Source organism: Pogoniulus pusillus, chromosome 7 (genome assembly GCF_015220805.1).
Source record: "Pogoniulus pusillus isolate bPogPus1 chromosome 7, bPogPus1.pri, whole genome shotgun sequence".
In the NCBI taxonomy this organism is placed as follows: Eukaryota; Metazoa; Chordata; class Aves; order Piciformes; family Lybiidae; genus Pogoniulus; species Pogoniulus pusillus.
Genome location: NC_087270.1, coordinates 26,996,444 through 27,018,701, shown reverse-complemented (window position 1 = coordinate 27,018,701; position 22,258 = coordinate 26,996,444). Strand labels below are relative to the sequence as shown.

General features: G+C 55.8%; 2 protein-coding genes across 6 annotated transcripts in view; one reads left to right on the top strand and one right to left on the bottom strand.

Moving 5' to 3' along the window:
* ASAP2 (ArfGAP with SH3 domain, ankyrin repeat and PH domain 2) overlaps nt 1-13,902 on the top strand; it is an 85,311-nt gene extending 71,409 nt beyond the window's left edge. The window contains exons 22-28 of one of the 3 annotated variants that reach the window (XM_064146341.1): nt 2,852-3,104; nt 5,497-5,658; nt 7,125-7,293; nt 7,726-7,793; nt 8,556-8,662; nt 9,948-10,070; nt 11,289-13,902. In XM_064146341.1, the coding sequence (XP_064002411.1) occupies nt 2,852-3,104; nt 5,497-5,658; nt 7,125-7,293; nt 7,726-7,793; nt 8,556-8,662; nt 9,948-10,070; nt 11,289-11,363 (957 nt within the window). In that variant the 3' untranslated portion in view covers nt 11,364-13,902. Of the gene's footprint in view, nt 1-2,851; nt 3,105-5,496; nt 5,659-7,124; nt 7,294-7,725; nt 7,794-8,552; nt 8,663-9,947; nt 10,071-11,288 lie in introns of all 3 variants that reach the window. The other 2 variants (XM_064146340.1, XM_064146342.1) reach the window with 2 other exon arrangements.
* On the bottom strand, nt 13,757-22,207 carry ITGB1BP1 (integrin subunit beta 1 binding protein 1). Of its 3 annotated transcripts, none has more exons than XM_064146344.1 (7): nt 22,115-22,207; nt 19,873-20,026; nt 19,487-19,565; nt 18,266-18,402; nt 17,291-17,383; nt 15,717-15,866; nt 13,757-13,864 (listed from the first exon to the last, which is right to left on the bottom strand). In XM_064146344.1, exons 2-7 carry the CDS (start codon nt 19,942-19,944, stop codon nt 13,769-13,771), a joined length of 627 nt encoding a protein of 208 aa, XP_064002414.1. In that variant the 5' UTR covers nt 19,945-20,026; nt 22,115-22,207; the 3' UTR covers nt 13,757-13,768. The 3 variants fall into 3 exon arrangements, with proteins under 3 accessions (XP_064002414.1, XP_064002415.1, XP_064002416.1); XM_064146345.1 differs by lacking the exon at nt 22,115-22,207 and adding an exon at nt 21,922-22,092; XM_064146346.1 differs by lacking the exon at nt 13,757-13,864 and adding an exon at nt 14,515-14,851 and having other exon boundaries at nt 22,115-22,206.
* Nucleotides 22,208-22,258: the final 51 nt, after the last annotated feature.

Genomic DNA, 22,258 nt, shown 5'->3' with positions numbered 1-22,258 from the left:
GAACTAGATGGTCTTTAAAGTCCCTTCCAACCCAATCTATGAATCTATGGAATGGCCTCAGGCTGTACCAAGGGAGCGTTAGGTTGGACATGAGAAGAAGCTTACTGACTGGAAGGGTTCTCCCAGCCTGGCACAGGCTGCCCAGGAAGGTGGCTGTATGCCCATCCCTGGAGGTGGTTCCCAGAGGCAGAGATGTGGTGCTGAGGGCCATGGCTCAGCCCCAGCCTGGGCAGAGTTGGAGAATGGTTGGTCCTGATGACCTTCAAGGTCTTTTCCAACCAAAGCCATTCTGAGCGCTCCTGTAGGAAGCTTTCTGCTGCTCAGCAGTGAGGCTAAAGAAATGAAACTTCTCCTTCCTGGCCCACTGTTAATAGGTTTGGACCGTGGGGACTTCTGACAGGAGACTGAGGACTGTTAATCACAGCCTGGTGTCTGTGACTGAGCACTCTGCTGAGTTCTGCTGTGCTTGGCATCACACCAGAGCTCTGCCAGGGCTGCTCAGCTCCTGGGGTTGTCTCTTTCTGGCACAGCAGCTGAGTAAACTTTGGAGCCCCTGTTAGGGGAGGTTGTATTTGAAACCAAGGTCTTTCAGCTCAGGTTGCTGTTGCTGCTGCACACCCTGGCTGCCTCATCTCTTGTCTTTACCCTGTCACCCTTTTGTCCCTCTGTGGAACTGTTTCAGCTTGGTAAAGCACCAAAACAAAAAGGGATTCTCTGCTGCTTTAGAAAGCAGAAGCAAGGGCAGGCTGAAACAGACAGCAGGAGCAGAGGATGCAGAGATCAGGGCATGGAGGGTGCTAGGCAATGAGGGGGAGTGTAGGGGTGCATGTGTCTGGCTGTCACATGCAGCACTCTGAGCAGTCCTGCAGCATCTTGCTGTGCTGTGGGGTGGCTGAAGGGCCTGCAGCAGCAGGCCAGAGCAAGCACTGGGTACCTCCAGAGGCCAACTGGGTGCTTACTTGAGATCCTGCTGGGGTAGGCCTTCCTCTTGCTCAAATGCTCTAAATGGTTAATGATGCTAGAAATGGAGCTCTAAATGGTTAATGATGCTAGAATTTGAGCTCTAAATGGTTAATGGTGCTAGAAATGGAGCTCTAAATGGTTGATGGTGCTGGAATTTGAGCTCTAAATGGTTAATGGTGCTAGAAATGGAGCTCTAAATGGTTAATGATGCTAGAATTGGAGCTCTAAATGGTTAATGGTGCTAGAAATGGAGCTCTAAATGGTTGATGGTGCTAGAATTGGAGCTCTAAATGGTTAATGGTGCTAGAAATGGAGCTCTAAATGGTTAATGATACTAGAATTGGAGCTCTAAATGGTTAATGGTGCTAGAAATGGAGCTCTAAATGGTTAATGATGCTAGAATTGGAGCTCTAAATGGTTAATGGTGCTAGAAATGGAGCTCTAAATGGTTAATGATACTAGAATTGGAGCTCTAAATGGTTAATGGTGCTAGAAATGGAGCTCTAAATGGTTAATGATGCTAGAATTGGAGCTCTAAATGGTTAATGATACTAGAAATGGAGCTCTAAATGGTTAATGACTCTAGCAATGGTTAATTATGCTCTAAATGGTTACTTTAACTGCATGCAGAGAACATGTCTGTGTTCTCTGTGCACACAAGAACACCTCAGTGCTTTCTGAGCTGTGGCTTCTTCCAGCCACACAGGTGCACAACTCCAGCTGTCGTAGCTGCCACTGGCTGGCAGCAGTGACTGCAGTGCTGTGCAGCCAGGCCAGGCCATGCTCAGTGTTCACAGCAAGCAGGTGACTTTGCTGTCAGTCTCAAAGAGAACTCAGCTGGCAGCATGCATGGGCTGAGCTCTGCTCCATCCCTGCTGCTAGCTGAAGTGGCCTCCTCAACTCATCCAGTGGTAGCAGTGAGCTAAAAAGAGTTCCTGAGGAGCTTTGGCTCCTCATTAGCTGCAGGGTGAGCTGCTGGGATGCAGTTGTGTGCAGCCATGGCCATCTGCTTGGCATTTGGCACTGCTGAACTTCAGGCTGAGGAGCCTCAAGCTTTTGCTGCCTGGTATGGTGCTGCAGGGGCACTTGAATTGATCCAGTCTGAATATCCCTGAGGATCAGCCCCTGGAGCATGGTCCATATCTGTAAGGACAGAGTATCATCCTGTGGGAGGAAATAGGAATGTTTTGAGATACAGTTCCCATTTCATTTTATCTCTGTCCATGTGCAGAGGCCTTACTTTCTCCTGAAGAAGGTGGAACAGAGGTTAGATTACTTTTAAAAGCAACAAAATTGCATTTTAGAAGCCTTTTTTGCTTTTAATTTCTATAAACTAATAAACCAGGCAGGTTCTCCTCCCCCTCTGCTCTGCTGAGGCCACATCTGGAGTATTCTGTCCAGTTCTGGGCTCCCCAGTTTGAAAAGGACTGGGATATACTGGAGAGAGTCTCAACAGAAGCTGTGAGGGTGCTGAAGGACCTGGAACATTTGTGTGATGGGGACAGGCTGAGCGCCCTGGAGCAGCCTGAGAGGGGATCTCATCACTGTACCTGAAGGGGTGGGGGGAAGAAAAAGGGGCCAGGTCCTGTGACAGGACAAGGGGCAGTGGACACAAACTGCAACCCAGGAGGTTCCACCTCAACAGGAGGAGAAACTTCATCAGCATGAGGGTGCTGGAGGCCTGGAGCAGGCTGTCCGGAGAGGTTGTGGAATCTCCTTCTCTGGAGACTTTCAACATCCATCTGGCTGTGTTCCTGGGTGCCCCTGCTCTGGCAGGGGGTTGGAGTGGCTGATCTCCAGAGGTCCCTTCCAGCCCCCACCACTCTGGTTCTAGGAGATGAGCACAAGTACAGTGGCATCAGCAAGTGCTTCTGTTCCTGTCTTTAAGCAACCCAGCCCCAACCGCCGTGAGGACAGACCTGTCAGCTTCTACCAGCTGGGCTCCAGCCAGCTGCAGCCCAGCACAGCTTCCCTGGCCAGGGATGCAGCCAGCATGGCCAAGGAGAAGCAGAGAAGCTTCCTGCCCAGCCTGCTGCAGAACGAGACCTATGGAGCCATCCTCAGCGGCAGCCCTCCCGGCCAGCCTGCAGGCCCTGCCACGAGCACTGCTCCTCCTCTGCCTCCAAGGAACATTGGCAAAGGTACAGCCACCAGAAGGCACTGGGGTGTGGTGGAGGACCAGGGTCTGTGGGTACTGCTTTGGGAGAGGTTTTCTTTTGCAGTGGCTTTGCACAGGTAAGGCCTGGAGCAGCTCGTTGAAGGCTTGGTTTGACCTGCTGGGATTGAAGCTGCCCAGGCTGGGCTGAGTTTGGTTTGCAGCATGCAAGAGCAGACATGACAAGGTCTGCCCAGCTCACATCAGGAGAGTTAAAGAGGTTATTAAAGGGAAGGCTGCAGGCAATGAAGTGCAGCAGTTGTGGGTTTCCTGGTCAAGGAGCATTTGGCTGCTGGTGGGGGAACTGTTTATGACCTGGAACAGGCTGCCCAGGGATGTTGTTGGATGTCTCCTCCTTGGAGGTGTTCAAGGCCAGGTTGGATGAGGCCTCGAGCAGCCTGGGCTGGTGGAAAGTTGAAGATCATCTGGTTCCAAGCCCATGCCATGGGTTGTGCCCATGGGCTGTGCCCATGGCAGGGAGCTGGGAGCTAGATGATCTTCAAGGTCCCTTCCAACCCAACCTATTCCATGGCCTGGGAGAATGCAGAGTGCATGCAGGACAGGAGAGCTTTAACCTGATGCTTCAGCATTGCTGAAGTGGCAGCCTAAGTGTCAGGCTGTGGAGAACTGGATGCTCTGAGAGCCCTGGCACTGACATGGAGCTGCCAGCTGGGGGTTGTGCCCTGAGCAGCAGCACCATGGCAAACACCCACGGCTCACCCTGGCTCAGAGGAGTTGGGAGCTTTGTTCTTCCCCTGCTGTCTGAGCTGTTTGGCTCACAGTAGGCAGAAGGAAACCTCTGCAGCTCCTCTGTGTGCTGTGGATGTTCTGTGTGCTTTATGGGGTTAGTCTCTGGGTCAGGCCAGCAGCTTTAGGGCTGCTGCAGAGATGGAAGGCTCCGGGCCAGAAGAGTTTTTCTCTGCTGCTGTAAAACTCGGGCTCCAGAAGAGGAGACACAGGTGGGGAATGCTGAGGCATGCAGCAGGGGCTTCTGCCAGAGGTCAGAACGCAGGGCAGATGGACCCTGGACCCTGGACCCACAGGCATGGCTGCAGCATAAAAGCTGGGCTGAAACCCTTGTTTTGAGGGCAGGAGAACAGCCTGGCCAAGGACAGCAGGAGGCTGGGGGAAGTTTAGCAGCATCTAAACCTGAGACAAGGTGGGCATCCTTTCATCTCCCATTCCTGCAGGCTGAACTTCATGCCTGGGCACTTGTTTTGCTCGCTGGAAGGAAAGGTTTGCCCCAGCAGGCAGGAAACTCTCCCAGGGAGGTCTCCTGGTGTGGCTGCTGGGCTCTAGCTCTGCAAGGGCTCCACAGTTGGGCTGCTGAAGGGCTGCTCTGCCCTGTGCTGGTCCTTCACTGCTGACCCACCTGTCTTAACCCCTGTGTGCCCTTCAGTCACACTTGCCAGAGAGTCATTTTAAGTCCAGTCCCAGCCCCAGGCTTCTTGGCACTGGTGTAGGGCAAGTTCTGCCAAACAAGCTGCCTGGCTTAATGTTAGCTGCTGTTGTGCACTGCAGCAGTGCCTCAGGCTGCTGTGCCATGTCCCCCAGTGAAATCTGTGATGGTCTCACTGCCCTCTGCTTGCTGCTGGTGCTGTGATGCCTGTGGTGTTCCTGCTGCTTTATCCTCTTGGTTCCAGGCTGCTCTCCAGGGCTTCTGAGCCTTTTATGCTTTTGCCTGCAAGCTAATATTTACTCACTCCTTACGCTGAGCCAGCTTCTCTTACTCTGATGCTCATGTGCTGAGCCGGGAGGAGGCTTTATGAGGGGTGGTGGTGGCTGAGGCCCCATCCCTGGAGGTATTCAAGGTCAGGCTCGACAGGGCTCTGGGCAACCTGCTCTAGTGGAGGCTGTCCCTGCTGAGTGCAGAAGGGGTTGGACTGGATGAGCTCTTCCAACCCAGAAGGAGGAGGCAGCTCCTTAGCCTGAGGGTGGAGCTTTCAGAAGCCTTGCAGAAGCTCTGTAAGGGTTCTCTGAGAAGTTCTGGGTGGGATTCAGCAGGCTTCTGTCATTCCAGGCCAAAGAGAATGTTGCATCTGGAGTCAGCAACGGCTGCCAGTGCTCACCTGAGGGAGAGAGCCTCTTCTTGCAGTGCCTGAGGAGATGGCAGCTGTCAGTCAGGGGTGGCAGAAGGTAGCAGGCACTGCCTCCTGTCTCCCCGTTGAGCCATCTCTGTTTTCCCAAGGGCTGGCAGGTTTAAAAGCAGTGACTGGGGACAAATCTTCCTTAGGTGAAGTGTTAGTAAGGCTCGAAGCAGAGGCTCGGGTGTCACTGGGGACTGCAGGCTCTGCCGCGCGCTCTGGCACCCGGCAGGGTGGCAGCAGGCACAGGGGTGCTGAGGGTAAGCACTAATACAGTATTTTCCTCTCTTTTAGTTCAGCCTTCAGTTCTTGGCAGTGGTATTCAGACAATTTCTTCATCTAATGCAGTGTGGAAGACAAATTCTTTAGGAGTGGAGAGTATAAGCAGGCAGAGGTCCTCATCAGATCCTCCAGCTATCCATGCCCCCGTGCCGCCCTTGCGTGTCACCTCGACAAGTATGTGCCCCCTCCCCTGCCTGCCTCCTGCTCTTGCCCCTGCGGGTTTCCAGCTCCACACTCCTGCTGCTGCTTCTGCTCTGACTGTGGCTTGGGCCTGCCGCTGCCACCCAGTAACGCTGTGACCCCTCTGCTCTGCTGCTCCAGCCAGGGCTGCACGCTGCAGTGCAGTGCCTCAGCCAAGGAGCTCCTCACCACCTACATAAGGGATGTGCCCCTGGTGCCAGGGCATGCATCTCTGCCTCCAAGGGATGTGTCTCTGGTGCCAGGGGATGTACCTCTGCTTCCAAGGGATGTATGCCTGCTTCCAGTGGGTGTTATGTCTGCTTCTAAGGAATGTATGTCTGCTTCCAGTGGATGCATCCCTGGTGCCAGTGGGTGTATGTCTGCTTCCAAGGGGTGTGTCCCTGGTGCCTGTGGATGTACCTCTGGTGCCTGTGGACGTATCTCTGGTTCCAGTGGATGTATCTCTGGCTTCCAATGGATGTACCTCAAGTTTTCAATGGATATATCCCAGGCTCCAGTGGCTACATCTCTGGTTCCAATGGATACATCTGAGGTTTTCCATGGATATATGTCTGGTTCCAAGGGATTATGTCTCTGGGTTCCAGTGGATGTATCTCTGGTTCCAAGGGATGTATCTGTGGTCCCAGTGGATGCATCTCAAGTTTTCAGTGGATATATCTCTGGGTTCAGTGGATGTGTCTCTGGTTCCAGGGAATGTATCCCTGGTTCCAGTGCTGCATTCTCACTGGTTGCAGAGCTGAGTGCTACCTGCAGGCCACATTGTGCTTGATCCATGTGGACCCTGGCTGGACTGGATGATCTCAGGGGACTTTGCCAACTGAAACAGGTCTGTGATTCTGGTTGGATACTTGGCCAGCTGTGCTATGCTGGTTCCAGGACATCATTCTGTTAACTCATCTGGCAGCTTGCACTCACTGCTGAACCCAAGATGCAGTGAGCTGGCTGGCAGTGCTGCCAACACACCAGGGAATGGCTCTCAGGTGCTGCTCAGTTGGCTACTTCCCAGCACACAGCCTGGAGGCCCTGCTGGAGCAAACAGTGTTAGCCCTTATCAAATATGTTCTGGGCTCCCCATTTAGAGACATTGCCTGACTTTGGTGAGACTTTGCTTTTGCTGGTGCTTGGTGGAAGTGAAGTGCTTTAGAGCTCTGCCCTTGACAAGGTGAAGCTTTTCCCAAAGAGGTCCTCCTTGCAAGGCTTGTAACAAAACATTCATCTGGGGCTGAATCCTGAGACAGGAGACCCTGAGATGAGAACACAAGAAACTAAGCCTCACAGTGTGGTGGGGGTTAGAAGGGACCTCTGAAGATCATCCAGTCCAAGCCCCCTGCTAGAGCAGGACCACCCAGAGTGGATCCCCCAGGAACAAGTCCAGGCAGGTGACTAGGAATGGTCAACAGCAATGTAATTCCTGTACCCTCTCTGCCTCTCTCCTCCAGATGTGCTGTCTGCAGCACCCCCACCTCCCGTGGCCAAGACAGCCAGCATCATGGAAGCCTTGAGCCAGCAGTCGAAGCAGCAGGCAGCTGCTCCCCAGGGCAAGCCAGCGCCTCCCCCGCTGCCCCCGCAGCCGCCCAGCAGGGGCCCGCAGAGGAAGCCTCTGGCTGGGTAACTGCTGTCCTGCTCTTAGCCACCACCAGCCGCTCAGCTCTGTGCTGCACAGCACCCAAAGCCACCTCTGGAGCGTGCGTGCCGCCGCCAGGGATGTCTCCTGGAGCATGGGGAGGGGGCAGAAGGCAGCCACTAAGGCAGCAGCAGGTGCCAGTGGAAATCGAGGCAGCCTGGGGGCTGGGGCTGCATGGTCTCTACCCGAGCTGCTGAGCCTGTGTCCTCCTCCTGCCTCACCTTGGAAACTAAGTGCAGCCTGCAGTGGGGCTGTCAGAAACGCAACAGCAAAGCTGCACTTGCCAAAGCACAAGAGCTGGCCCCAGGGTGTGCTGAGGAGGTGGCCACAAGGAGCATCCCTTGGGAAATGCTTTGTCTGCTTGGGGGTTCAGCTTCTGCTTTGCTTCTAAAATGCTTCTCTAACTTTCTGCACAGGCCTGAGAAGTCATCAGCCTTAACCAACAAAGGGCAGTCCAGAGGACTTGGGGCTCTGCAGCCAACTGGTAATTGTGCCTGGGAGATCGATTGGTTGCCATGGAGCCTGGGGGACAGCCTGGGTTCTGTCCTGCCTTGGTGGCTCAGTACCGGCAGTACCAGCAGTCCTGTTTCCCTTCCTGGTGGTGAGGCCCTGGTGCCTCAAGCTCCTCTGCACAGAGTTATGGGACTGAGAGTCCCACGTCAGGAGAAACAGAACCACAGAGGGGCTGAGGTTGAGGTGTGAGAGACAGGGCAAGGGGAAGCAGCCTCCAGTTGTCCCATGGGAGGTTCAGGTTGGGTATGAGGAACAATCTCTTCCCAGCAGGGGTCTCAGGTACTGGCACAGGCTGTCCAGGGAGGTGGTGGAGGTGTTCAAGGCCAGGCTGGATGAGGCCTTGAGCAACCTGGGCTGGGGGAGGTGTTGGAGTAGATGAACTCTGAGGTCCCTTCTCACCTGGGCCATTCTGTGCCTGTCGTAGTTGGCAGGCACAGAGCCTGCAGTGAGCAGAGGCAGAGGAGCTGTTTGGGTCTGCTCCCATCTGCTTTGCAGGCTCTGTTGTCTGTCAGCAGCAGGAAAGGCTTGGGGCAATTCTTTGGGGTTTCTTTGGTAATGAAGAGGGTGAAAAGAATCCTGCCCAGTTCCTTAGAAGCATTCAGAAGGGAAAGCCTGACAGGGTGTGAGACTCCTTGTGCCCTTTCAAGAGCAATTCATGGATTCCAGTGTGTATCCTCACTCTCACCTGGGCTTCAAAGCATGACTGAAGTTGCCTTGTTTTACTCCCCAGCAGCAGAGTCATCTTCAGCCTGTGACATTCCAGTACCACAGACAGGTTCTACAGCCAACCCCCTGGCACAGCTCCAGCCACCAGCACCCATGCCAAGGAAATCCCAAATCGTAAGCGGGCAGCCTGGGGTGGGTTCGTGTCACTTCTCCTCCTTCTCTCAGCCACACTGCTGGCATCACAGCATGGCCAGCTCTGGAGGAGCTGTGAGAGCAGGCAAGACACAGAGCCTGCATCCTGGCTTAAACCCCTGGGGACTCCTGCTAACAATGGAGCAGGACTTGGCTTTGGCTTTTCCTGTGTGATTCTGGCTGGCTGCAAACAAAAAACAACCAACAAAAGCCAAAGGCAACAGGTTTGGATTCTTTCTGTCCTGATGGGACCAACCCAATCCACTCATTGGAGGTGGGGAAGCTTCAGAAGCAGTGTGCACAGGTGGGCAAGAAGGGCACCAGCAGCCTGGCCTGGATCAGCACTGGTGTGGGCAGCAGGAGCAGGGCAGGGATTGTGCCTCTATGTGCAGCTCCTGGGAGGCCACAGCTTGAGTGCTGGGGTCAGGTTTGGGTCCCTCACTGCAAGAAGGACATTGAGGGTCTGTTGCAGGTCCAGAGAAGGACACCAAAGGTGGGGAAGGGTTTGGAGAGCAGGGCTGGGGAGGAGCAGCTGAGGGAGCTGGGTGGGGTTGGTGCATAGAAGAGGACGCTGAGGGCAGAGCTCATTGCTCTGTGCAGCTCCCTGAGAGGAGACTGGAGCCAGGTGGGGGTTGGGCTCTGCTCCCTAGGCTCAGGTGACAGAAGGAGTGGAAATGGCCTGGGATGGTGCCAGGGGAGGGTTAGGTTGGAGAGGAAGAAAAATGTCTGTGGTTCAGGAGTGGTGAGGGACTGGTGCAGGCTGCCCAGGGAGCTGGTGGAGTCCCCGTGCCCGGAGGTGTTCCAGCCCCATGTGGCCATGGCACTTGTAGCCATGGTTTGGTGGCCATGGTGGTGCTGGGTTGGTGTGGGACTGGCTGACCTCAGAGGCCTCATCTGTTCCATGATTCTGTTGGCCTGTGGCTGAGACCTTTCTGTGCCAGAGCTGCTGCTTGGTCTTGCAGGCCTCATAGTCATGACCAAAGTGCCCTTGCTGCAGAGATGCAGAGCTCTGAAGAGAGCTTGGATGAGCCCAGGTGGACGATTGCTGAGGGGAGCCTGGCTCAGGGTGGTGCAGTGGTTGCAAAAGGCTTTGGCTGCTGCCAAGTGCAGCCTGAAGCAGCAGCACCCAGCACAGGAGGTGCAGCTGAGCTCTACCCTGTGACTTAGTACCAGGAGGAAGCTGTTCTGGGGGCTTCTGTGGATCAGCTGAGCCTCTGCTGCCTCCTCTGTGCCATGTTACTGACAGGGACCTGTTTGTACATTGCAGTCCAAGACCAAACCCAAGAGGGTAAAAGCAATCTACAACTGTGTGGCAGATAACCCTGACGAGCTGACCTTTTCAGAGGGGGACATCATCGTGGTGGATGGTGAGGAAGACCAGGAGTGGTGGGTGAGTCTCCTGCCTGTGCTCTCAGCACTCTTGGGGAGCAGCAAGACAAGTCCAAGAGCTTCGTGGAACGGCTTGGACTAGAAGGGATCATCCAGTTCCAACCCCCTGCCATGGGCAGGGACACCCTAGGATGGGTTGGCTTAGAAGGGATGTTGAAGATCATCCAGTTCTAAGCCTTCTGCCATGGGCTTGAACACCTCCAAGGAGGGAGCATCCACAGCCTGGTTTGAGGCCTCCAGGGAAACTTCTCTACAGCCTGATTTCTTTCTTTAATATTAGATATTTTTGGCAATCAGCTTTCCATGAAGTGAAGGGTTGGAGGCCTCGAGCAGCCTGGGCTGGTGGAAAGTTGAAGATCGTCAGGTTCCAAGCCCATGCCATGGGTTGTGCCCATGGGTTGTGCCCATGGCACGGAGCTTGGAACTAGATGATCCTCAAGGTCTCTTCCAACCCAACCCATTCCATGACCTGGGAGAATGCAGAGTGCATGCAGGACAGGAGAGCTTTAACCTGATGCTTCAGCATTGCTGAAGTGGCAGCCTAAGTGTCAGGCTGTGGAGAACGATGCTCTGAGAGCCCTGGCACTGACATGGAGCTGCCAGCTGGGGGTTGTGCCCTGAGCAGCAGCACCATGGCAAACACCCACGGCTCACCCCGGCTCAGAAGAGTTGGGAGCTTTGTTCTTCCCCTGCTGTCTGAGCTGTTTGGCTCACAGTAGGCAGAAGGAAACCTCTGCAGCTCCTCTGTGTGCTGTGGATGTTCTGTGTGCTTTGTGGGGTTAGTCTCTGGGTCAGGCCAGCAGCTTTAGGGCTGCTGCAGAGACAGAAGGCTCCAGGCCAGAAGAGTTTTTCTCTGCTGCTGTAAAATTCAGGAGGGACAATGGCTTTGAGCTGGGAGAGAGGAGACTGAGACTGGAGATAGGGAAGAAATTCCTGGCACTGAGGGTGGGGAGAGAGTGGAACAGGTTGTGGCTGCTTTGAGCAACTTGGACTAATATAAGGTTGAAGATCATCTAGTTCCAAGCCCCCTGCCATGGGCACAGCCCGTGGCAGGGGGCTTGGAACTAGATGATCTTCAACATCCCTTCTAACCCAACCCATCCTAAGATGCCCCTGCCCATAGCAGAGATTTGGAGCAGATGATCTCCAAGGTCCCTTCCAACCCCTATTCCATTCCAGGGCTCTGAGAGTAACTTGCTGCCCCTCTGCACTCTTTCAGATTGGCCACCTGGACGGAGACCCCGGGCGGAAGGGAGCCTTCCCTGTCTCCTTTGTGCACTTTATCGTCGACTGAGCTGCTGTCGCCGCTGGCCGCAGCCCTGCTCACCGCCAGCAGCACGCAGCTCAGCTTGGCTCTGTTCCATTTCATCTCCTTGCCACGGCACTGCCCGAGCCCTAGGTACTGTAGCTCACTTTTTTAATTGCCATCCTGCGGATTCTGGGGGACTTCTAAACCTTTTTGGGGTTTTTTATACACGTGAGACCTTCTGGCGAGCAGTTTACACTTGAAGACAACACCCAAGAGCTCTTCCTGCCCCCTCCCAAGGTGAGCTGCAAAAGCTTTTGCAGTCCAGCTCCCATCTCGGTGTGCACATCACCGCCTGGGCAGCGGTTCTCTTCATCCTGTCACTGCCCTGCTCTTCTGCCCGTTGTGAGGTGCCCATGCCACGGCTCAGCCTTGCTTCCCCAGCCAGAGGAACTCTCTGCCTCTCCCAGGGCAGTGAACTTCTCAGCTCTCCACACCCCTCGAAGCGTTGGAACCGCAACAAGCGAGCTGCTGCCTGGTTCCGAGCAGGGCTCCCTCAGCACTTTTTGCCATCCAGGGTGTCAGGAGCTACAGAAGAAGTGAGTTCAGTTTTGGCCAGGTGGAAGCATTTTGGCTGCCCACAGGAGCAGCTTTGCTTCCCTCCGGGGTGGATGTAGATATTTGCTGCACGTTAGTCGTTGGGCTTCCTAGTTCTGCTTCCGTGGGCTTCAGCCTGTTTCCTTCCCCCCTGCTGCACGTGTGTCGAGCCTGTGTCTGGAATGTTCTGTGTGTAGGTGACAGCCCTTTGGGTCCTGGGATGGGACTGCTGCTGGCTACCCAATCTGTGGCAATACTGCTGAGCTGCTCCCTGAGCTGGAGGCCAGGAAAGCTGCACCTCCTGACGTGTGCTGAGCTAGGATGATGGATTGCAGAGCATTTCCTGCACCTCTCTCAGCAGAGGGCTCAGATCCTGGACTCCCTCACATCACTTAGCAAGGTGTTGACAGCGAGAAGCTGTCTGGTAGAACACTACCCCTGGTGGGGGAGGTCAGTAAGGTGCCTGCCCCCTCCCCACGACACTACATTGGATCACTTCTGTCTGCCACTACCCTGCTGGTTGTCTGCTCACACCTATGGTAGCTACACTGGCATTGAGTTTGCTTGGCCTGATCTGTGAGCAAGGGCAAGGCCAGGGGGAGCTCCCAGCTGGTTGCTGGGATACCAAACACCCCCACAGCACCCACCAGCATCCTTTGGATGCTTGGATGCTGGGACCTGGAGCCAGGTTTGGTTCCTGGCTGCGGGGAAGCAGCTGATGGGATGGGCTGGGAAAAAGCAGCGTCCAGGTCCTGGTGGCTCTGGTTGTGTTTCTTGGATCTGGATTTATCAAGAGACCTTTCAGTGTCTGACCAATGCTGGAGGCGTTCAAGGCCAGGTTGGATGAAGATCATTTAGTTCCAACCCCCCATGCAAAGCCCACGGTGGGGGGTGGGGGGTTGGAACTCGATGATCTTCAAGGTCACTCCCAACCCAACCCTGCCTCCCACCTCCTAGCTGCTGGTGCTGCAAACAGGGAACAAACTGGACTGTTGGGAGCTATTTTAGTTGGAAGCTGAGGCAGTGAGGTGGTTGGACTCGGTGGTCTTCTTGGGTCCCTTCCAACCCCTAACATCCTGTGATCCTGTGGTGTTTCCCTAAGCTCCCAGTGAGAGGCCAGCCCTATCTGAGCACCCCGGGGTGGGGTGGTGGGGGTCGACTCCCTGAGCCATTCGCGTTTGTGCCACTCTTTTTGTACCTTCCTAACCCCTGCTGAGGAGAGTTTGGAGGGGGCAGATGTATTTTGCACAGATCTCCTGCTGTACAGTATTTTTAACACAGAATCTTAACTAGTTGTAAGCCACGACTCCCTCCCACGAGGATGCAAAACCTTTCCCTCCAGCCCTTCTGCGGGAAGGGGGGAAACACAACTTGAACAGCTTCACAGCTTTGTTAGGGAGCTGCAGAAGGCAACTGCGCAGCACTCAAGGAGTGCAGGCAGAGAAGCCCCTTGAGGACCGACAACCCTCGAGGACCAACAAGGAGCAGCTAAGCAAAAAAAACCAAACAAAAAAGCATCCCTGGATTTTTTTTCCATTCTTCTCCTCTGGCAGAGGGAAGCAAACAAAATAAATACATAAATTCTAGAAGCTGTAGATAATATTTATAATATTAAATGAAGACTTTTAAGCCCCAAACGTTGACGTTTCCTACTTTTCAGATCCGATTCCAACCACACTTGAACCCCTCCCCCCACCCCTCCCCCGCCGTGAATAGACAAACTGTCAGGTTGCTGTGTTAACTGCTGACCGAGGAGCCAGTGAGACAAGGAAATGCAGCTTCCAGCGAGATGTAAAATAGTCACTTCCCTTGGGTGCGTTTTTGAGTTGCAGAGCAACTGTACATAGTGTACAACCTCAGATCAGCTCTTTATTTTCCATGTCCTGGATGCAGTGATTTATAATTAGAGCATGATGGAAGAGATTGGACTCTTGTTCACCCAGCCTGAGTGTCTGGGAGGAAAACAAAAATAAAACGACTTTTAAAATCGCTTTGGTGCCTCGTGTTAAGTTGGCAGTGCTCAGGCAGTGCTCTGCTGCTGGGTGTGGAAAATGAGAAATGCAGCGCTGGGGAAAAGAAAAAGGTCAGCTTGGGAGGGGTGAGAACACAGGCTCTGTAGGTGGCTCAGCCAAGATGAAATTAGGGGTGCAGAGCACCCTGCTGGTGATGACGCCAGGGCTGGAGCAGCTCTGCTGTGAGCACAGGCTGAGGGAGCTGGGGGGATGCAGCTTGCACAGGAGAAGGCTCCAGAGGGACCTCAGAGCTGCCTGCCAGTGCCTGAAGAGATCCTGCAGGAAGGCTGCAGAGGGACTTGTGCTGAGTGGATCTGAGACAGGCCAAGGGGGAATGGTTTGGAGCTGAGGCAGAGCAGGGTTAGAGTGGAGCTGAGGAAGAAGTTGTTGTCTGTGAGGGTGCTGAGAGTCTGGCACAGGCTGCCTAGGGAGGCTGTGGCTGCCTCCTGCCTGGGCGTGTTGCAGACCAGGACGGATGAGGCCTTGAACAGCTGAGAGATGTCCCTGGGCATGGCAGGGAGGTTGAGATCCCTTCCACCCTGAGTCCCATCCAGGTGAAGCTGCCCTGGCACTCATGCAACCAGAGTGTCTCAGGTAGAGGCAGGAGGCAGTGTCAGGTTTATTTTACATCTCTATTGCCACTGATGTACAAAACAGGAGTTGGGGAAAACAAACTCAGGTTCAGTACAAAACTCTGCCTTGTCCTGGACGCTGAGGGCAGAATGGTTCCTTCAAGTGACGCCTGGGGTACGACCCAGTACCGTGTGCCAGGCTGGGGGGCTCTGCCCTGCACAGCGAGGCCCCTCTGGGTCTGTGGCAGGAGTCTGTTCCTCACACAAAGGCTGCTGCAGGGCTTCAGGACTTCTCTGACATCAGCACCGCGTCAAAGGCTGTAGACAACACTTTGCAGATGGCTTGTGCTTGCTCCTGCAGAGCCACACAGCACAGCAGCACCGTCAGCAACTGCCACACTGCCACAGCCTCTCTGCAAGCAGCAGGTCACCTCCCCCAGCCCTCTGGCACTGGTGCAAGATGGAGTTAGCGAGAGTTGCTTTGGTTCCTGCGCTCTGCCCTGCCTGAGTGGCAGCTTCCAACCCAGCAGTGTGCAGGTCAGTGTGGGGAGACCTCAGAGCAGCCTTCCAGTACCTGAAGGGGCTCCAGGAGAGCTGAGGAGGGACTTCTGACAATGGCTTTGAGCTGGGAGAGGGGAGACTGAGAGTGGAAGAAATTCTTGACAGTGACAGTGGTGAGACACTGGCACAGGCTGCCCAGGGAGGTTGTGGAGCACATTGGGTGCTTCTGTGCTCCGCAACCTCCCTGGAGGTGTTCAAAGCCAGCCTGGATGAGGCCTTCAGCACTCTGAGCTGGTTGGAGGTGTCCCTGCCCATGGCAGGTGGTTGGCACTGGATGAGCTTTGAGGTCCCTACCAACCCAATGCTATCTGTCACTGTGTGTCCCCTGGCGCTGCTGTGTGGTGTCCCAAGAGCTGCTCCAGAGCCATCCCTCCCATGCTGGCACAGCTGAATGCCTGCTCTGTTAGCAGAGCTGCTCCCAGCCCAGCTTGAGAGCCTTTTTGTCTTTGCCAACACAAGTGGAGGATTGTTCTCAGCCCACGGCAGTGCTCTGCAGGCTGCAGATTGCTCCCCCAGGCACAGCCACTCCCTGCCAGTCTTACTGGGGGTATTTTCCCTCCAGCACTTCTCCCTTCCTCACCAGGCCACAGCTCTGCTGGACCCGAGCAGCGCCGTGCCAGAGAGGCTCCCATCCAGCTCAGCCCCTGCAAGACTCTTACCAAGCTGCTGCACTGATAGAGCCAGAGGCTGCACTCCTCCGAGGCTGCGTCCGTGGTCTTCAGGGCCAGCAGGCTCCTGCCCGCGCCCAGCCCATCGTCATAGCAGACCATGCGCACGATCAGGTACAGCGCGTGGCGGTGCAGCACGTCCTGCAGCGGGCACACACGGCACGGCGCTGCTGCCACTGCGCTGCTGCCACTGCACGCACACACATGGCACAGCGCTACTGCCACTGCGCTGCTGCCACTGCACGCACACACATGGCACAGCGCTACTGCCACTGCGCTGCTGCCACTGCATGCACACACATGGCACAGCGCTACTGCCACTGCGCTGCTGCCACTGCACGCACACACACACGGCACAGCGCTACTGCCACTGCGCTGCTGCCACTGCACGCACACACACACGGCACAGCGCTACTGCCACTGCGCTGCTGCCACTGCACGCACACACATATGGCATAGTGCTGCTGCTACTGTGCTGCTGCCCCTGCACACACACGGCACTGTGCTGCTGCCACTGTGCTGCTGCCATTGTATGCACACACACATGGCACAGCGCTGCTGCCACTGCGCTGCTGCCATTGCATGCACACACACATGGCACAGCGCTGCTGCCACTGCGCTGCTGCCATTGCATGCACACACACATGGCACAGCGCTGCTGCCACTGCGCTGCTGCCATTGCATGCACACACACATGGCACAGCGCTACTGCCACTGCGCTGCTGCCATTGCATGCACACACACATGGCACAGCGCTGCTGCCACTGCACTGCTGCCACTGCACGCATACACACACACACGGGACGGCACTGCTGCCACTGCACACACACAGAGCACAGTGCTGCTGCCACTGCATGCACACACACACGGCACAGGGCTGCTGCCACTGCGTTGCTGCCACTGCACGCACACACAGCCCTGCACTGCTGCCACTGAGCTGCTACCACTGCACACACACACGACATGGCACTGCTGCCACTGCGCTGCTGCCACTGCACACGCACACAGAGCCCTGCACTGCTGCCACTGCACACACACACAGCACTGCGCTGCTGCCACTGCACACACGTGACACTGTGCAGCTGCCGCTGCATGCACACAGCACTGCATACACAGGGCACTGCACAGGTGGCACTGCACAGCTGCCCCTTGGCGCCCCTTGCAGGACTCCTGCAGAACACCTCGGCCTTGCTGACAGCCTTGGTGATGTCGGGAGGGTCAGCTGAGCAGTCAGCTGCTGGCTGCTGGGTCTCAGCAGCAGTGGATTCTTGTCACAAACCTGAGCAGGAAAATGCAGAGCCCTGGCAGGAGGCAGTGCTGCTGCAAGAGCTTTGCCAATTGTTTGGCTAACTTGGGCTTAGAGCATAAAGTTACCCGGAGGCCTTGAGCAGCCTGGGCTTGCGGGAGATGTCCCTCCCTGCCCATGGAAACAGATCTCTTTAAGGTGCCTTCCAACCCAACCCATTGTGTGAAATCACTGACTCTGTGCCACTGTGGTGCCCTCAGAGGAGTGAACTCCATCAGCTCCCAGCCCTCCCCACAGACAGCTACAGGCAGGCACTTACATACTGGTCAGACGTTGAGACTTTGATGCCATATTTGGACACCCCCATGATGAACTCCTCTTCACCTGGAACAAAAGGTAACTTGCCATCTTGCTTTGGAGGGAAACAAACAAGAGCCTTTAGTGCAGCCAGAACACCAGCAATCAAGACAGAGACACAACAGACAATGTATATGTGTGCCCTCCAGCCCAGCCCTGCCCCCAACCCTGCTGTCTGCCCCAGCCTCTGTGTGCGCTGACTTGGGGTCGGGAGGCTTTTCTCCACCAAGAGGGCGCTCAAACACTGCAACAGGCATCCTGCAGAGGCTGTTGGTGCCCCAGGGCTGTCAGTGTGTAAGAGGCTTTGGACAATGCCCTTAGCAACATTCACATTCTAGAATGGGCTGGAAGGGACCTTCAAGATCCTCCACTTCCAACCCCTGCCATGGGCATGGACACCTCCACCAGCACAGGATGCTCAAGGCCTTATTCAGCCTGGCCTTGAATGCCTCCAGGCAGGGGACATCCACATCCAGTGTCTCCTCACCCTCACTGCCAAGAATTTCTTCCTCATGTCCACTCTCAGTCTCCCCTCTCCCAGCTCAAAGCCATTGTCTCTTCTCCTGGCACTGCCAGCCCTTGCCCAAAGTCCCTCTCCAGCTCTCCTGGAGCCTCTTCAGACACCAGAAGCTGCTCTGATGTCTTCCTGGAGCTTTCTCTTCTCCAGGCTGAACAGAACCAGCTGTCCCCATAGGGGAGTTTCTCCAGCCTCTGATCATCTTTCTGGCCTCTATGGGTGCATCTCCTCCAGTCCCTCAGTAGGATGGAACTGTGGGTGACAGCTTTTGAGATTCAGGTCTCAGTGCTGCTGTTTGGAGTCAGCTACAAAGCCTAAAACTTGCCAAGAGAGATGTCAGGGCACCTGACAAAGTGAAAGGAACACACCCAAGCTTCAGGTGCTGTGCTGCTGGTGGTAGTGTCCCTTGTACCCCCTTACCTGTGCCACATCTATGTAGTTTATCAGGTCCAGGGGCCCTTCAAGGCTTTTGCTCTCACTGTGTTTCAGTTTTTCAATGGCACCAACATATTTGACTCTGAATTCTGCACAGGTGTCAGAATTGCTGTTGCTTTGTCCTGCAACAAAGGCAAACCAGGGAATGCTAAGCAATTCCAGGGATGCTGTTCCAATCGGGATTAATCCTAGCATTTTGTCACTTCCACCAAACACTTCACCTCGCCAGAGTCTCCTGACTCCTCTCTTTAACGACCATCCCTGAGTTGATTTGGGTTGCTTGGGAAAAGGCAACACTTCCATAGGAATCCATGAGGCAGAACAGCTGGCACCAAAGCCAGTCTGCAATGAACAAGCTGGCACCAGAGGAGCCAGCAAAGCTGGCTGTGCTTGTTGTCAGTGTGGGGTCTGATGTGCTGCCAGCTGCTGGGCAAGCACAGATGAAGGCAGCTCTTAACTACAATCGCTTCACAGCAAACTTGTGAGGGCAGCAAACACCTCCAAAAAGAGGCAGCAGATTTAGAGCATGCAAATCTCAGACTGCTTTGGATTGGAAAACCCCTTTCACATCATCCAGCCCAACCCACCAAGGCTGGGGCTAAGCCATGGCCCTCAGCACCACAGCTCTGCCTCTCTGAAACACTTCCACAGGTGGGCATTCAGCCACCTCCCTGGGCAGCCTGTGCCAGGCTTGGAGAACTCTGGCACAGGTTGCCCAGGGAGGCTGTGATGTCCCCTCCCTGGAGATGTTCAAGGCCTTGAGCAACCTGGGCTGGTTGGAGGTGTCACTGCCCATGGCAGGGGCTTAGAACTGGAGGATCTTTGAGGCCCCTTCCAACCCAACCCATTCTGTGATCCTATGCTGTGGGACAGGCTGGTAACACAGCCAAGCTCTCCTTGCTCTAACAGTTTCCACTGACTGAATCCCAGATGACTCAATAATGGCACCTAAGCAGCCCAGAGCTCTGCCTGCACAGCTGAACACATCCCTGCAGAGATTCACTCACAGTCAAAACACAGATTTCAACCTTTTCCCTTTCCTGTTCCTTTAGACAAACACCCAGGAAGTGAATCCTGCCCCACATGCATCTGCCCTCTGCAACATGGTCTGGTGGCCACTGAGATGCTGGGTAGAAGGTTGTACCTGATGATCTTAGAGGTGTTTTCTAACCCCAGGGGTTGTCTGCTGGAACTCTGATGACATACCTGAGCTTTTCGTAGAGTCTGTATCTAGACTGGCCACAGTACTAGACCTGGAGAGTCCTCCAAGACTGGAATCTACAGACTAAGAGAGAAATGAGTTATCACCAGAAAGGTACTGGGAGCAGAAGAGCAAATCACTTGGAGATGCCCTGCCCCAACTATTCAAACAAAACAGTGGTGTTTAAGCACTGATGACTTCAGCAGCACTGCAGAACAGGAGGAACACCACCACCTCCTCTCCTGCCTCACTGTAGGTTACTGTTAGAACTCCAGCAGGAACCCAGAGGAGGCCAGAGGCACTCTGAGGAGCAGCAGAAGGTTCTGAAAGCCACTGAGTGTGCTGCAGCAAAACAAAGTGCTTGCCCAAAGCAGACAGGAGCTGAGCTCACCTTGCTCTTGGTGCTGATTTCGCTGCTCTGGGAGCTGCTGCTGCTGTGCCGTTTCTTGCCTTTCCTAAACATCTTCTCATAACTGGATCATGGAAGATCTTCTAGGGAGGACTAACCAAAATCACAGCTGCCACATCCCCTGGGGAAGGAGGCCCTGCATGCAAAGTGGGCAAGAAAATGGAGACTTGGTAAGGACTGGGAGAAGAGAAGGAATGAGCCTGTGGTGCTCATTCCTGTGTTCCCTTCTTGAGGGACTGGGGAATGTCCCTCAGGATCTCTGCTGAACCCTTGCAGTCCTTCTGCTTCATCCCCAAAACGCTGCTCCCTGGTTTACAGGCTGCTGCAGTCAAGCTTCCAAGGCATGTAAGGCTGCACATTCAGAACCCGGATGTTTAACCCTTGTGTTCCCTCCTCAAAGCAGGAGCTGGGTTCTGTTGGTAACTGCCACCTCAGTGCAGCCTCTGCTCCACAGCTCTGCTCCCGCTGGAACCCAGCCTGCTCCTGAAGAGCTCCTGGCTGAGAGCTCTGGAAGCAGTCACTGCTGCTGAACTGCTCCTGGAATGAGGCAGGAAGCAGGTGGTACTCACTGCCTTAGAACTGACTGACTGGCAGAGAAATCCCAGACGCAGGAATTCCAGGAGCAGGCTGCCCAGAGGTGATGGAGTCGTCCTCTCTGGAGATATTCCAAACCTGTCTGGACCTCCTCTACGTGACCCCAGGCAGGGCTCAGTGACCCCCAGAGGCCACTTCCAACCCTCTACCATTCTGTGATTCTTCCTACAGCTAATTCAGCTGCCTGAGGCTAACATTTGGCCAGCCAGAGGCAGGAGGCAGGATGCTGGCTCCCAGGCAGGCAGCGCTGGAACCCTCCTCCCCAGCTTCAGGGGTGAATGTTTTAACTGCAAAGCTTCAGAAGTGACTTCTGAGAGGTGAGGACAGCCTAGTGAGGGCAGCTCACGCTGCAGAAAGGGATGGAGATGCACATGGAGGAGCTCAGATCTGTGATGCAGTGCTGGATTAGGTGGCACAGAGTCACAGAACTGGTTGGGTTGGAACAGCCCTCCAAGATCACCGTGGGGCATCCTTCCCACTGCAGGTGTAGGAAGCATCGAGTCCTGCCCTGGAGCATGGCTTCTGCTGAGGACTAAGGCATGGAGCTGCAGAACCCCTGCCTGCTGGGGGCTGGAAGGGGCCTCTGGAGCTAACCCAATCCATCCCCTGCCAGAGCAGAGTCACCCCAAGTAAGCCACACAGGAACACATCCAGGAGGCTCTGGAATGCCTCCAGTGATGGGAACTCCACAACCTCTTCGAGAAGCCTGCTCCAGGCCTTGGCCACCCCCAGAGGGAAGAATTTCCACCTTATGTTTAGGTGGCACCTCCTGGGTTCCAGTTGGTGTCCACTGCCCCTTGTGCTGTCACCGGGCAGGATCTGACCCCGCAGCTGAGGCTCTCCCTGCAGCTGTCACTCAGCCCCGAGCAGATGCCCTCTCTGGCTGCTGCTCTCCAGGCCAAGCAGCCGCAACTGGCTCTGCCCAGAGAGGCTGCCCAGGCTGGCACCGCATCCCTCCAGGCCAAGCAGCCGCAACAGGCTCTGCCCAGAGAGGCTGCCCAGGCTGGCACCGCATCCCTCCGGCTGCTTCCCTCCAGGCCAAACAGCAGCCACAGGCTCTGCCCACAGAGGCTGCCCAGGCTGGCACCGCTTCCCTCCAGGCCAAGCAGCCGCAACAGGCTCTGCCCAGAGAGGCTGCCCAGGCTGGCACCGCATCCCTCCGGCCGCTTCCCTCCAGGCCAAGCAGCCGCAACAGGCTCTGCCCACAGAGGCTGCCCAGGCTGGCACCGCATCCCTCCGGCCGCTTCCCTCCAGGCCAAGCAGCCGCAACAGGCTCTGCCCAGAGAGGCTGCCCAGGCTGGCACCGCATCCCTCCGGCCGCTTCCCTCCTTCCCGCTTCCACCTGCTCCCTTGGTTGAACCGCTGACCGCAGAGGTCTTTTCCAGCTATAAGGACTCTGATTCCACCTCTAGCCCCGCAGCACGACCTGGCACATACCGCGAAGCCCACGGAGCGGCGAGCGCCCGGGGAAGGCCGCAGCGCGGCCCTGCCAGGGCGGGCAGCGCTCAGCAGCGCTCCCGCTCCCGCTCCCGGCCCCGCTCCCTCAGACCAGGGCCCCTCCACGGCCTCCAGGGCTCTACAGACGGGCAGGGCCTCGCCCAGCAGCGCCCGGTCCCCGCCGGCCGCTCACCTCCGCCCGCGGCTCCCGGCACGGCGCCGCTCCCCCTGGCTGCTGCGCGCAGGCGCGGCCGGGACGCGGCGGAAGCGGAAAGAGGCGCGGGGAGGGCTGGGAGGCGGCGGCGGCACCGAGCCGGGCGGCAGCAGCAGCAGCAGC

Bases quoted from the DNA above. Each gene is read 5' to 3' on its own strand.
- ITGB1BP1 (XM_064146344.1), bottom strand. From the start codon at position 19,944: ATGTTTAGGAAAGGCAAGAAACGGCACAGCAGCAGCAGCTCCCAGAGC. The intron at 19,566-19,872 runs GTGAGCTCAGCT...TTTCTCTCTTAG, and splicing joins AAATCAGCACCAAGAGCAAG to TCTGTAGATTCCAGTCTTGG. The intron at 18,403-19,486 runs GTATGTCATCAG...CCTTTGTTGCAG, and splicing joins AGACTCTACGAAAAGCTCAG to GACAAAGCAACAGCAATTCT.